Consider the following 13954-nt stretch of genomic DNA (forward strand, 5'->3'; position numbering starts at 1 on the left):
TCTCGATTCGGCTGTTCGCTTCGCAAGCAGCGGGTATTTGCAGCAGTGGAGAAAGATTGAGATCTGCACAAGGGGTTTGGTCAACCAGGTCACGAGGCCAGTATTTGCATTATGAGGTAGGTAGTAGTTAATAGGTAGGAAAAAAGGACTTGAGCATTGGGTGTAAGTGGTGGATGTAAGTGGTGGATGTAAGTGGTGGATGTCAGTAGTGGATGTCAGTACATAGATGGATTGTCAGAATACTCCAGATAAGACGAAAGCTCACTTTTTTTTTCTTTTTTCTTTTTTTAATACCGCTGTTATTATCTCATATCACATGCTGGATCCTAGGAAGTAGCCAGACTGGACCCTGCTGGGACTGCTAAACTTCCACCGAAACGACCAAAGGGTCTCTCCACTAAGCGTCTCAGTACATCTTCCTAATACGACACAACCCTTTAAACTCAAAAGACCTCCAAACATGTAGTCTCGAATTCGAGTTTCGATCAACCATGCTACCTGAGTTTAAGAAGATATGGTTTTTGACAGTCCGATTACGTGTGCTTTTAATGGCAATGCATTGCGTCTAATTAATTCTTACTGCAACAACCTTAGCTTGTTATTCTATCAGATGAACAGATTGGTAGACAGGGACGCTAATGGGCAGCACTAATTAGCCCCTACATATCTGCATGCCAGGTACACTTAGCTGCATACACTACTGCATACACTACTGCATGCTTTACTGCATGCTCTACTGCATACATATACAGGTATATCTTGCAATGCCTGACTTATAAACATCTTAGTCAGTATAATTGCCGTATAACTACCTTAGTAGTTAATCAATCAATCCAATACGGATACGTTCAAAATCTGTTCGATCGAAAACTACCAGGAATATGAGTGCTTGTCCCTTATTGTACAATAGCATGCGCTTACCCACATCCTGAAGTTACCTATTATATACCTATGTATCAGTTAGGGTAAGTGGCTTGGTTTTTCCCACCCCGCTTAGGAAGGCCACCGTGCTATGTTCTATTCTGAATATTCTGAAGTAATAGCCAAAGCCTCACCGGTGAATAACATACAATCCCCAAACGCTATCGGTGAGCTTCGGTTTTGCCTTATGATGCTCGGCACATACCGGCGGAGTCGAGGGCTGAGTGCATATAGAATACCCTGTTGTCGGCCAAGCCACAATCCGGTCTTGAATCGCGGCTCGAAGATCTTAGCGGCCAGCAACCTTTCAGCGTCAAACACCGCATAAGGGTTTCAGGCCCATTAGGGAGGGTCTCAGCTCGTCGATCACATCGCAGTACTAAGCTGGGTACTGATCATATCAATTTTTCGTTTTTACTCACAATACCTAAGCCTATAACACATCTCTATTCTCATTTATATTCCCATTTCTATGTACAATCATGTACATACGCACTGCACAGAGTCGATCAGATCTACATAGGTAGTATTAAGAGTATTAGTGCATGCACACAAGGGCCATCCTAGGAAAGCCCCACCTCGACGACTCGATGCTATCATAGGTTTTACGTTTATAGCTTCGTCTTGGTTGTGGCGTTGGGGCCATAAATAAGTAATACGGGGTGGATGTTGCAACTCCTTGTGACAGACGCACTGAAGAGAAAACTGCATTTCTAAAATATACTCATATATAGACTTATCAAAGCTACAAACAAAGTTGACTGATAGAGCAACCTAGATGGATGATGACTCTGGAAATGGTTGCCTAGGTAATTTATGCTTTTCTATATATCGCTCGGATTTTCTTTCATTTAGATATATATCTGACAATATTACATCGTTTCGTCTATTCATCTCGGATACAATCTCGTCTTCGTTTATTTTACACTACTGCACTATATGGTTAATCTTCAGCGAACTTGATAATTCTCAGCATTCGGTTCAACGGTATCCCAGTCGGGTTAGACCCTGTGAAGATCACGGAGAAGCGATTTCAAATAGAACGTTTGACGCCATGATCTACAACACGTCGATCTGACACACGAGTAGCCTCCAAAACGACTTACACGCCGTTCCTAAACCCTGGAGAGCTGTCATTTGGCTTATCCCGTCCTGTAAGCCCCACATTCCCATACAGCTTTCGAAAAAGATGCAGGCGAGATCCTTGACGACCATAGGGATTTCGAGAACTTATTCGTGATTTTACTATAACTAGGGTATGCGGAACAACTTCACCAACTGACGGCGCATTGCATATATCGATATATCCACGTAAGCCCATACCTAGAGTTTGCAACTTTGCCCTAAAATAATATCCTTTCATCCTATGGTGATCATCTGTAAGCCATGTTAACCGTGACAAGCATCTTTTTGCCTAGCCTATCCGTCCATTGACACATCAACAGCTTCTGATCGGCCTCCGCCTCGGACCCGGGACAAGCTTTCGTTCTAACCTCCTAACTACATGAGCCCAAATTCGGAGACGAGTATCTGTTTCTTTTTCGGATACCCCCAAGTTACACCACCCCCAAGAGGTTGACATATTCAGCTACTCCCCTATGTCCCACACAGCAGTAGCACAGCCTTGCTCCTCTCTTGCTGGAACGGCCATACCACCCGTGGACATACCACCCGTGGATGTCGTCCTATCTTCGCTCTGGTATCTCTATCCGACTCCCCTGCGTCCCCCCTCGGCAGTACCTGATCCTGTCTTGTTTCTGACACCTCCAAAGTGACCACACTTCTGAACCATATTCCATATTTGACCTTGAGGGTTTCTAGACCGACCAAGGGAAGAGGCTCTCAACTTATCTATTACTAACTCTTAACTGCCGAGACTACTATTAAATACTACGGAGAGTAAATCGGGCCTGCAACTAGTTTGACGTTTCAGGCAAGCTCCATCAGATAACAGGGGGTCTAATAGTACTCTCGTCGCTTTTTCCTTCGGTTCCCCCATAATCCGACTCTCTTTACTAAGAGAATCTTCCACCTAGTGGCCACGCAAGCAAAGCGCATCACCCTCCTTCTTTCTTCGAACGCAAAGTCGCATCCATCGTTTCAATCATTTACAGCCCATCAGTTTATGTCAGTTTCTGTCAGTTTATGTTAGCGTCGATCTGTGTCGATAACTTTATTACTCCTGCTGGACCCTGGTTACACCTTCCCCGGACAACAAAAGCTTAGGATCCCCCACATCGTACACAGTTTATCTGAATTCGGCCAGGTCACTTGTTCTTACCTTCCTACAATTATATGGAAAGAAGGAACAACCTGCTCATAGCATTGTCGTGACACCAATTCTTCTTTACGCTAGAGGAAAGGAAATCACTACCGTGTTGCTATACGGGACTAACACAGTCAGGCACATCAGGCATATCAGGCACCCTCCCACCAAGCCGGCATATAGGTTAGGCTGCTACTTTAGCAACTTATAAGACGTGAGGAAGGTTGTTACTCGCCTTGTAAATGGGGTATTTCGATTCCTAGACACTGAAATCCCTTATTGGGTATACGTTATTTTCGTGGGAATGGCGGATGACGACGAATTGCGGATTCCAACTACACGAACAACGCATTTCATATATGCCGTTTTGGGGCGAAGCTCAATTAACATACGCACAGACTCAACCAAGAGCAGGCCTCGTGTTAATTCAAATTGCTGGGCGATTATCTGAACGGGCTGGGAATTGTTGTCGAGGTTTTTGTGGTTCGCTTTATAATTACCAGCAGGGCTGGCAACAAGTCCCTTTATAACTTCTCGGCATAGTGTTGTCTACGGCTTAACCTCGTGGACTGGAGCCAGAACATCGAAACGGGCTATATTTTGAGCTGACATTCTTGGCTGCTTGCAGTATGGATGTTACCGCATTGCTGAACTCGTCCTCATCCTCATCCTCATCCTCATCGGTAAAAGGAGAAACAGCAACAAATAAGGATGTACGGGAAATCGTGGACCATGGCACCAGCTCGGTGCCGTCAACGACGGAGGCGGCAGAGACGACGGCAGGCCATCCATCCTCTCCGCGTACTTCATCCCAAGAGAAAGCCCCTGTACACGGATCGAGATTACCATGTCGAAGTAGAACGCCGTGGAACGCCGATGGATACGCACTCCCACTAACACTAGACACCAAATCGACTCGGGCGACAGTACATTCAACATCAAATACTACATCGCCTGCAGGATCGGGCAGTCCCAGGTCGCCACGACACAAGTTCTCCGAGAGTTATAGTAGCCTCTCCTCTTCGTCAACTCTATCATCCCACTCGAGGATTTCATCCATGTCTACGGTTGGTGGAGTCCAACACACTCAATCCGACCGTGCCGAGCTTACGATTCCCAAGATATGGTCTCCAGGTACGAACCAGAAACCAGCAAATGAAGCAATCATTTCCCCGCCTTCAATTCGTACAGAAGCACCAGCCATAGGTCCGATACGATCTAGCTCACCATCCGATACCATGTTAATGTCGAGAGGCAGGATGGGTGCAAAAGGGACTGATAGACAAGACGCAACCATGTGAGTAGGCTTTCTTATTTTTTTTTTATTCAATAGCCATTCAAGACAAGCTACTTTGAGTTTAAGTTATTCTTTATTGGTCTATTGATCAGACGGAAATCGTCAAACCGATCCCCGAGTCAAGTGTCATGGGTCAAATTCAGGGGGTTAATCACCAGTCACTTTTAGTTTGTGCAACGATTTGCTAGTCTTACATCTAGTCCTACACATACAAGCTTATCGACCTTCAAAATCCTCATTATCATACCCAATTAGACCTATTATGCCCTTTGGTTCATCTCAAGTGCTAAGCTTTTCAACTTAAACTACCTTTGCTCATATCATCACTTCATCTCAACATGACGATGTTTGAACATCTGTCGAGATACCACATGTTCTCTTTTCCTAAGGTCTTGTTAATCATATCTCCTTCAGTTTTATATATAAGCCAAGGGCTTATTGTCTGGCCTTGGTCACATCTAGTATTTTCTATCTGCTAACGCTACCTTAGCACCAAAGATACCAAGCCTGATCTCAATCGTCTCGCCCCTTTTGATTTTACCAAAGCACATAAGAGGGCTATCTCCGCCCCTGATTTCAATGTCACGGAAGGGATTGATCGGACCTTTCCTCCACTCTCTGTTGCGCTCCAGCGTCCTATATCGCCTCCGCACCGTGTTGACCTTCGCCCCTACAATCGACCGGACTACACCACGGAGGCGATGTCCCCTCCACCAGCCTTCGCTAATCATCTTTCCCAGGATGGAAGTGCAGCCTGCATGTATCAGCAGGATTGCGACACGGGATCTTCACTCCGCAAGGCCATTTCGCACATATTCGGCAGGAATAAGACGTGCACCAGAAACATACCTCCGAAAGTTTGGGTTCACTACTGTCGCAAGCATTATCAACGAAGTCGTTATCGTAACGGACCAGACTGGGCCGATACCCAATGTGAGTTGGTACAGAGGCAGATCCGCCGTGTTCAGGAATGGAGTGACGAAAATAGGCGAACTGGGCAGCCGGGAGTAATCAGGGATTGGTCATTGTCTATGAGGAAAAGAGAGAAGACTCGTATCCAGGAAAAGTCCGCCAAGAAGCGTTCTCATCGTGAAGACAGTGAAGACGAAGGAGACGATATACCGGACAGTGCTGTCTTGAATGGCACTGCCGTGCCTGAATGGCTACGTGCCAGGTGTGGAAGTGGGTATACCACGGCTGAGATCGAGGAAATTGTAGCTCGCATGCGAAACGAGATAAGAGAGACGCAGAGTAGTCAGATTCCCGACATAGAGATTCTCCCAAATATTTCCATGGAGACCTCGGATGACACGAACCCCAAGGCGATAATGAGGCAGAGAAGTAGCCCTGGCAGTCAAATCCACAAACGCTCTCAGTCAGTTGGCGTCGCTCTTCGACCCGAGCCACGCTCTATGATGCGTCGCGTAAGCCAGCCCGCGTATGTCCGACACGAAGAAGATGCACACCTACCTCCTGATGAGAAGCGTCGGCGTATTTCCGGTACACCTCCATACGGTGCTCCTCATTCTGCCCTTGCCTCGTCACGACCCATCCATTCTCTTCCCCATCGCCAAGGCTTTAGCAATATCCAAGAAAGCCGTGCCGAGGAGCCATATTACCATCATGAAACCACTAGAGCCCCGGAATACAGCCACAATCGTTGGCCTAATCTAGGTCCTCAGCGGAATCAAATTCAGCCAATGGGCGCAGCATCAGGAATTAGCGGTCACCAGCGGTCTTTTTCCGAAGCCGGCAGCGTCCATCCTAGCTTTCCTTATCAGCCTCCTTTTCAGCCTCCTTACCACTACGGTCCAATGCCGGCAGCCTATTTCACAGATCCGACATCTTACGGTAGAGGTGCAGTACCTCCGGCACAATTTCAACCAACCCCTGCCATTCATAACTATTATGACGGTCGGCCAGTACCGAACCAACGAGGCGCTGGTCTCTATCAACCCCCTTTACCAACTTCGGGGCCAGGTCACCCTCCCCTCGACCCCAGTTATAGACACATGCGTCACCAGAGCACACCATCAGTTAGCCATACCAATACTCCCCAGGGGCCTGTCAGTGGATACGAGTATCCCACCGGTATTCGTCCGCACGTCCCACACGAGCAACTATCTCCATATCATCACCGCCAACATCCCTACGCGCAACCTCATCAGAATCCTCCTCGCCCTGTAGTACAAGAATCCGACCGGAACAGAGAAGATTTCAGCGAGCGTCGCTAGCCAAGGCTGTATACTTTCATCACGTACTAATAATACCCGAAGACCCAGTCCCGGGTCAGCATCTTTCACTGCATTTTCCGCGCCTTGCGTTTTATTTACTCGACTAAAATGAACAAAAAAAAACACCTACGTTATAGAAGGAACGGCCTAAAACATTAGACTGGATACCCCCTCTTTCGATCATTTCACAGATTACGACTGGAGGCATGGAACCAAACAACACGAAGTGGGCTAGGTGCCCCCCCGAAAGGCGTATGAGGCTATGAATTACAGCGATATCGTTTCTTCAGGTTTGCTTCTGAAAAGCAGGATTATATTACGGGAAATGAAATAAATATCTATTAATAGGGTTCAGCCGTAAGGTAGTTCATAGCGTATCACGGGAACTACTTAGGATCGGCTCGATAAAATATTATACCCTAGCGTATCAAGCCGGGTGTCCCCTGTTAGCTATGCCGTTTGTGCCTATGGTCAGCAGCTAACAGCGATGAGGTTGTCTTCGTACCCATAGACGAGCAGGCACTGAAAGGTGTGCTTAGATAGTCAAACCTTCGTTTATGAATGCGATGGATTTCTTAAGACGTCGTGTTCGACGATAATAGTAAAAACAAGAAGTGGATATTCCGTTGCCTATTCATATAAAGTATCTTGTCACTTAACAAGCTAGTTGAAAAGTAACAAATGGTAGGTTAAACTGGAGCTCTTTTGGGAGTGCATATTACTTGTGCTAGGTTAGGTACCTAGTTTGATGATACGAACCCTATTAGCTCATCTGATTGGTCCATTGTTGCAAAATGTTCCCAATCAGGAAAGCTACCAAAAAATGTGTGGTCACAATATGCAGGAACGCAAAAACTACCCAGAAAAGTTAATATAATATATAAAATAATATAAAAATGTAAATTAATTGTATTTTAACTCTAATATTAACCACCCAGCCAACACGTTTGCTTCAGTGAAGTACATATGGAAACGTACCTATTCATATCTCTACGATATATCACAGTCCCCCGCGTTGCCGGGTCCTTCGGTAGCGGAATGATGAAAAGAATAGAGGGATTTCGTTCTCTCGCTCCTTTCCCCCATAATATTCTGATCTTACGCCTTATAAGTAGGAGGGCTGCAACGCATTTGAATTTGTCTGAGCGGCAGTTAGTAATCTTTGAGCGTCTGAAGTAATTCTATCATCGAAACCGTAAAGATTCTTAAGTTCTAGGCTAAGTTAAAAATATGGCTTGTTGCTATTCTTTAAAGGATTATCTCTACCTACGTACCTACCTTTCTACGTTTCCATCCAGGGTTGCTAAGAGACGAGGCTAAGTTGCTGTATCCAGGCCAACGGAGTCAAACTATGACTACATGCAGGGCAGCTAACGTCCAAGGTTGGCATATAAAAATGAAGGAGCGAATAAAGTATTCCATAGGTAGGTTAGGTAGGTAGGTAGTCATGAACATAAACACGGCTTTGTTCTTTCCCAGGAAAATATAAGCAATAAGCACAACTGGGGACCAACCGGCAAACACTCTGAGGTGGGTGCCTACATAATCCCTCTACTAATACCTATCCTAATATCTTCCCCTCGCAGGTAGACAAGATTGATGAGCGTCTGTTCCTACCTCGGGTGCATTGTCTTGTTCGACGGCTTGACGCAGGTTTCAGATCGGTCTCTAGTGTTTATCGCACGGCCACAAGTTCGACAGGTTACTTAAAGAATTAAATAACTCGACATCGCATCAATACTGCTTCTATACCGTTCGAGCAACTTAAATCCCACAAATTCCGAGACATAGTAACAAGATAGGAAGAACCCATTTGCTTTATGTCGGAGACATGCCCGGATTACATATAGCAAACGGGGCTGAACCCAAGGACTCCTTATCCGCGTTTGTATTTGATATCGACGGCGTGTTTATCAGGGGCGAGAAGTTAATCCCGGGAGCTCGCGAAACTATTCGGTTGTTACAGAGACGCAACGACCCTTTCATCTTCTTAACTAATGGCGGCGGACATACGGAACAAAAACGAGTCGAGAAATTGGGCCAGCGGCTGGGCCTCACTCTCGACGCGAAACAGTTCGTACAGTCGCATACCCCTTACTACGACCTCGTGTCTGAGTATGGCGACAAGACAGTTCTAGTCCTTGGGGCCCATGGAGACCAGATTCGAGATCTAGCACATAAATACGGCTTCAAAAAGGTCCTCACGTCATCTGATATCATGGCCGAGCGTCCACTCATCCACCCATTTCCGGAGATGACTAAGGCTCATCACGAAAAGTACGGGCGCAATAACAACATCCTGGACACCACGCCGATATCAGCAATCATGTTCTGGTCTTCGTCGCGTGACTTGGGCCTGGACTTACAGATCATCACCGATCTTCTGCTATCGGCCGGCGGCTTTATCGGCACGAAATCGCCCAAGAACGGCGATCCTTCTCTGCCCAACAACGGGTACCAGCAGGACAACCAGCCCAAGCTGTTCTTCTGCAACCCGGATTTCCTATGGAGCACCGAGTACCACGAGCCGCGGCTCGCGCAAGGCGCCGCCCTGGCAGCGCTCAAGGGCGTCTGGGACGAGATGACGGGCGGCAAAGGCGACCTGCTGTACACGAGCATCGGCAAGCCGACGGAGCCCACGTACGTCTACGCGGAGAAGGTGCTGCGAGAGTACGGCAAGAAGTTGCATCCCTCCCGCGAGATCGGCACGGTATACATGATCGGCGATAACCCGCGCAGCGATATCGTCGGCGCCAAGGACTTCAAGTCCAGATGCGGATACAAGTGGAAGAGCGTGCTTGTCGAGACGGGCGTGCATGTCCCTGGCTCGGTGCCTGCGCATCAGCCCGACCACACGGCGGCGAATGTTAAGGAGGCGGTGGAGTGGGTGCTGAGGAAGGAGAAGCTTGCTAATGGAGCTGAGTGAGGGTTACCGGCATGGGCATACCAGGAGGGGGGGTGGTCTGGAGTTGTTACCGGAGTTGTGGTCCTAACCTAGGTAGGCATTTGCGGCTTCTTTTTAGGTCTGCATTTCGGAACCGAGCGGCATTTACCCCAGGCATATGAGAAGGGTGGGACAGAGGGGGTGACTTGATGTTTCCTTCGTATGTAGATGCTTTCTCCGGGGACCCTGATAGGTGTAGAACAGTCGATACTATCTAGACCAAGTCCACTTTCGCTATTTTGTTAGGCGAAGGACACGAACTTGCACCGCGCGGTCTTCGATATCAGGGATTTTTAATACACGATGTAATGAGACATGGTCTTTCTGAGAATTGATTTTTCTTTGTTGTATATGTGAGGGTGCGGTCGGTCTTTAGATCTAGATGTTATTGTTATGAATATCTTGTTGTTGACTGAAGCTTGAAAGTCAGTAGGCACGAGGGAAGAGATTAGCTGGCAACAAAGAGTAAAGACTACCTCTCGCACCTTCAAGCCATGGAAGCCTCTCTGTAAGCCCTCGGGAAATTTTGAGTATGATGGTTCGTGAATGTGTAGCATTTTTCAACTGGATCCACATTTTGATATTCATGTGTAATAGAAATAGAATTACAAGTCGTCGGCTAGTGCCGTAAACATGTATGCTTAATGGTACGATGACATGTATGTATAAGCCGGGGGGACCTGGGACGAGCTTGAAAATAGAAGTTCGGTGTCACAATGATACCTAACAATATATTATTCAACTACGCAAAAAACTACGAGCCTAACCGCCCAGCGCCGAGGGCCTGTCTACATATGTACGTGTAGTCTTCCTTTGTCCACGATGCCTTGGGGTGATCTCGGGGTAGTCCCCTTGATAGACATTATTGGATCCTCCTACATTCTCTTTGCAACTGTATATGGAATTGTTCTGGGCTATGGCTAAGAAGATGTACAGGTAGGTAGGTAGGGACTGTAGAAGCCCCTTAAACGAAAATGACTAACTATGATATATCCTCAAATGTGCCTCAAATGTGAGTATACTATTATACCAAGGTGTTTTCCTACGACGTGTCTGTGGCCACATAATGGTAAGTACAGCAATTAGCCCCTGCTATTGAGTTGCTTCTCAAGCCATCAGTTGAGTGATTTAGGTATAACACTGTTATAGAACTACCATATTACGTCAGTAGTAGTTATATCAAGTATATCAAGTTTGTAACCTAGTGATTTGTATACACCAACTAGTTATAGATTGATAAGATTGATCAAACCATGTGACGGAAGAGGACGTACATAAGTTAAGGATATGACGATATGTGCGTTGAAGCTTAAAGAGGGGCAAGGGGGCGTGACAGGGGGAGGGGCTAGGCTGGGCTGATGTGACAAGGGCGGTGAATGATTAAGCTTGCAGATAATTTATGGGGGGTTTTACTGAATTTAACCCAACCGTGCCTTGCGCCATTGCCCGAATCGATGAGTGATGGGATGTACATGCATGATGTACACGCGACCTTTTTTAGTAGCACATGCGGTTTTCTGTCCGACTACAGAAGACTGTTTAAGAAAATGAGACGTAAGGTTGTTTATCTGTCCAGCACACTCAGTGAAATTTCGATAGTTTTTTGACTACGGTGGGTTTTGACGATTTATATTTATTTTTGTTGTTGTAGTTTCTTTAGACGAACTTTCTCTAAACCTGTCTCTTTTTTTCTTCGAAACTTGCAGCAAGAGACCGGTAGGGTGAAACAAAGTTGGCAGATAACTGCAGGTTGCAGGGTTGGTACATACATACATACATATTTGCAAGCCATTCAGCCACGTGCAGATAAGCGATAAACCAGCTGGCAAGTACAGTTTGTCAAGTGCAAAAACCTCGGGGGGTAAGAACGGTTTAGTACCTAGCTCGATTAGGGCCACCTTGATCAAAATTCAAAAAAAAAAACCTTGGTTTGGAAACTTGCCCGGCTAGGGAAGAACAAGACAAGCTGAGCCCCTCTTCTCGACGCGACGACTCTCTATTAGCCATACATGATCATATCGCCAATGACCTCCCAAATCTAAACATCTGGATATTGACGCGCTCAGGCGAGAGATTCAATCACCATCCTCCTTCACGGACGTTCGCGGCATCCTCCGAAGACGAACCGATCAACATTACAACAGCCCTGGCTGAAAGCCTCGCTACCTCGGCGCGGCAGCAGCCACTACCATCGCGCCCATGTGGTGGTTTTTTCGCATCGTCTCCAGCTCCGTCTTCCTGTTGACCATCGTACTATCCATACCCATCTCCTTCGATGTAGGCGGACGTGATAGCGGCTTGGCCTACAGCCTGTCGCTCTTCAGTTTCTACCTGGTATACAGCGCTGTCAAGCTTGCCACCCCCGAAAACTCGCGCATAGGCTGGGTTGTCTCCAGGTTTCTTCAATCTTCCCAGTGGATTGTCATTCCGACCCTTTTGATATGGTCTCTGCACAATTTTGCTGTTGATGCCAACAGCACCGACTGGGTATCGAGAACAATCGGTGGGTTCGGTGGTCAAAAGCCCACTGCTACCTGGACCGATTGGATCTTCGGCAATGGCGGGTTCGTAGAATCGGTAACTCTTGGTACTTGGGATAAGACGTTGTGTTATTCAAGTCCCGTATTCCAACTTGCCGAAGGCTTCTGTACGCTGCTGGTTATCCAAGCCGCAGGTCAAATTTCGAGATGGCTTGTGAATCGTGGAAGAAGCGACACTTGGGTTGTGAGTAGTCTCTTTTGTTATGCTTACCTTAGGTACTCTTTACCTAGCTCTGGCTGCTGACTTATATTAGCTTATTCTCCTGATCCTATCCGCTTCTATCATTGCCAGTGCCGTCTACTTCCTGTGGCGGGTTGCTTTATTCCCATCTATTAGCAATATCGACGCGACCCTCATCGGCGTGACTGTTACCTCAGCAGTTTTTCTCTGTGCGATAGGAATTCTTTCCGGCCGCGGTAATCCCGTTGAGTCGTCTTTACTATTCGCCTACGTTGTTCTATGCGTCTATCAGATATTTACCGATTATGTTCAGTCACCGGAAGCCCAGGCTGCCGCTGCAAATCAACCAGAGTTTCCACCCCTGCCACCCATCATTATGGCGAGCTACTCGACTCTCGTCCATCTCTTTAATTTGTTGCCTGAAGCTGTGTACTCCTCCCTAAGCTTCCTCCACGCCGCATTCCAGACCATTGCACCTTCGGTCATGATCTCCCTAACTTATCGACTAATCGTATTTTACTGCGCGACTCGTATTATTCCAGCAGTACGAGAATCAGGCGCGCGTGCCCTTCTGCAGGAGCCTTCTTTGGATGATTCAGATGAGGCGAATCGCATTCTAGGCTTCCTCTCGTGGTTCTCACCTTCTATCCTTATCTCCGTCTATACAAGTTTACTACTTCAACATTTTTCTGCCAGCGGTGGTGAAGAAGGCTGGACACTCCGACATGGAGATTCGGGAGGCAATACTTGGCGCTGGGTTAATGTTGCCGCTACAATGAGTCTCTATGCTATCGAGTTATATCTGGGCAGTGATGATTCGGACAGCGGTTTAGTTAACCATTGGAAGACGGACTAGACAAGGTTGTCTATTAATTCCGAAGTTAGTAAGGTTGAGATATTTTGGCCTGTGGTATGAAGCAGATCCGAAGGACAGGTCGCAGAAAGGCCATTAGCAGGAAAGTGGCATATGTGTTTTGACCTTAGTCGATCATGGCTGCGATCGATATTTGGCAGCAAGCATTGGGCAGGGCAGGTCGTCGGCTTGGGAAATGTAGGTTCACAGCACTTGGCGTTGGGGGCATTAGGGACAGTATACCATTCCATTGAATTCGACCATGTTTTATTTGTTGCAACGAAGCAGCACTTGGGCCTGATTCGTAAGCCGGGCGCATTTTGCATCTGCGGGGAGTTTTGATCCATTCTACACAAGGTACTTCCCTACCTTTATGGAGTAAAGATAAATGACTTATCACGGGAAGCAAACATTTAAAGAGGTGTGGTGGTATGACATGTCTTATGGCGAGAATAATTCTCTCAAGATACATCACATCGTGTGCGAATTCCATTCGACGTCTGTCCTGTTCTTCATCATCATGATTAAATAAACCTTGTGGAATTGTTTCTCTCCACTGGTATGCCTCAAAGCCTACAGCTCTACATATGTAGTACTGCGTATAAGAGCTCAGCCTCGATGATTTGCAGAATGGGCTATTAGATGCGATGTAACATGGAGAGCCTCGTCTCAGGTGTGGCGCAGGCTGTACATATATATTATGTCGGTCTTGCAGATT

General features: G+C 46.8%; 3 protein-coding genes across 3 annotated transcripts; all 3 read left to right on the forward strand.

Annotated features, from left to right (window-relative positions):
• The first annotated feature begins 3160 nt into the window (after positions 1-3160).
• On the forward strand, positions 3161-6941 carry F4813DRAFT_4173 (uncharacterized protein). Its single transcript, XM_049248455.1, has 2 exons — positions 3161-4484; positions 4975-6941. Exons 1-2 carry the CDS (start codon positions 3817-3819, stop codon positions 6716-6718), a joined length of 2412 nt encoding a protein of 803 aa, XP_049104579.1. The 5' UTR covers positions 3161-3816; the 3' UTR covers positions 6719-6941.
• A 1608-nt stretch (positions 6942-8549) lies between these two features.
• On the forward strand, positions 8550-10394 carry F4813DRAFT_394820 (HAD-superfamily hydrolase; the record flags this gene model as incomplete). Its single annotated transcript, XM_049247612.1, has 1 exon — positions 8550-10394. One exon carries the CDS (start codon positions 8550-8552, stop codon positions 9642-9644), a length of 1095 nt encoding a protein of 364 aa, XP_049104580.1. The 3' UTR covers positions 9645-10394.
• A 1255-nt stretch (positions 10395-11649) lies between these two features.
• Positions 11650-13301, forward strand: F4813DRAFT_4205 (ICE2-domain-containing protein). The gene is made up of 2 exons (XM_049248463.1): positions 11650-12386; positions 12457-13301. Exons 1-2 carry the CDS (start codon positions 11862-11864, stop codon positions 13237-13239), a joined length of 1308 nt encoding a protein of 435 aa, XP_049104581.1. The 5' UTR covers positions 11650-11861; the 3' UTR covers positions 13240-13301.
• Positions 13302-13954: the final 653 nt, after the last annotated feature.

This window comes from Daldinia decipiens (assembly GCF_022478715.1).
Source record: "Daldinia decipiens strain CBS 113046 unplaced genomic scaffold F4813scaffold_1, whole genome shotgun sequence".
NCBI lineage: Eukaryota > Fungi > Ascomycota > Sordariomycetes > Xylariales > Hypoxylaceae > Daldinia > Daldinia decipiens.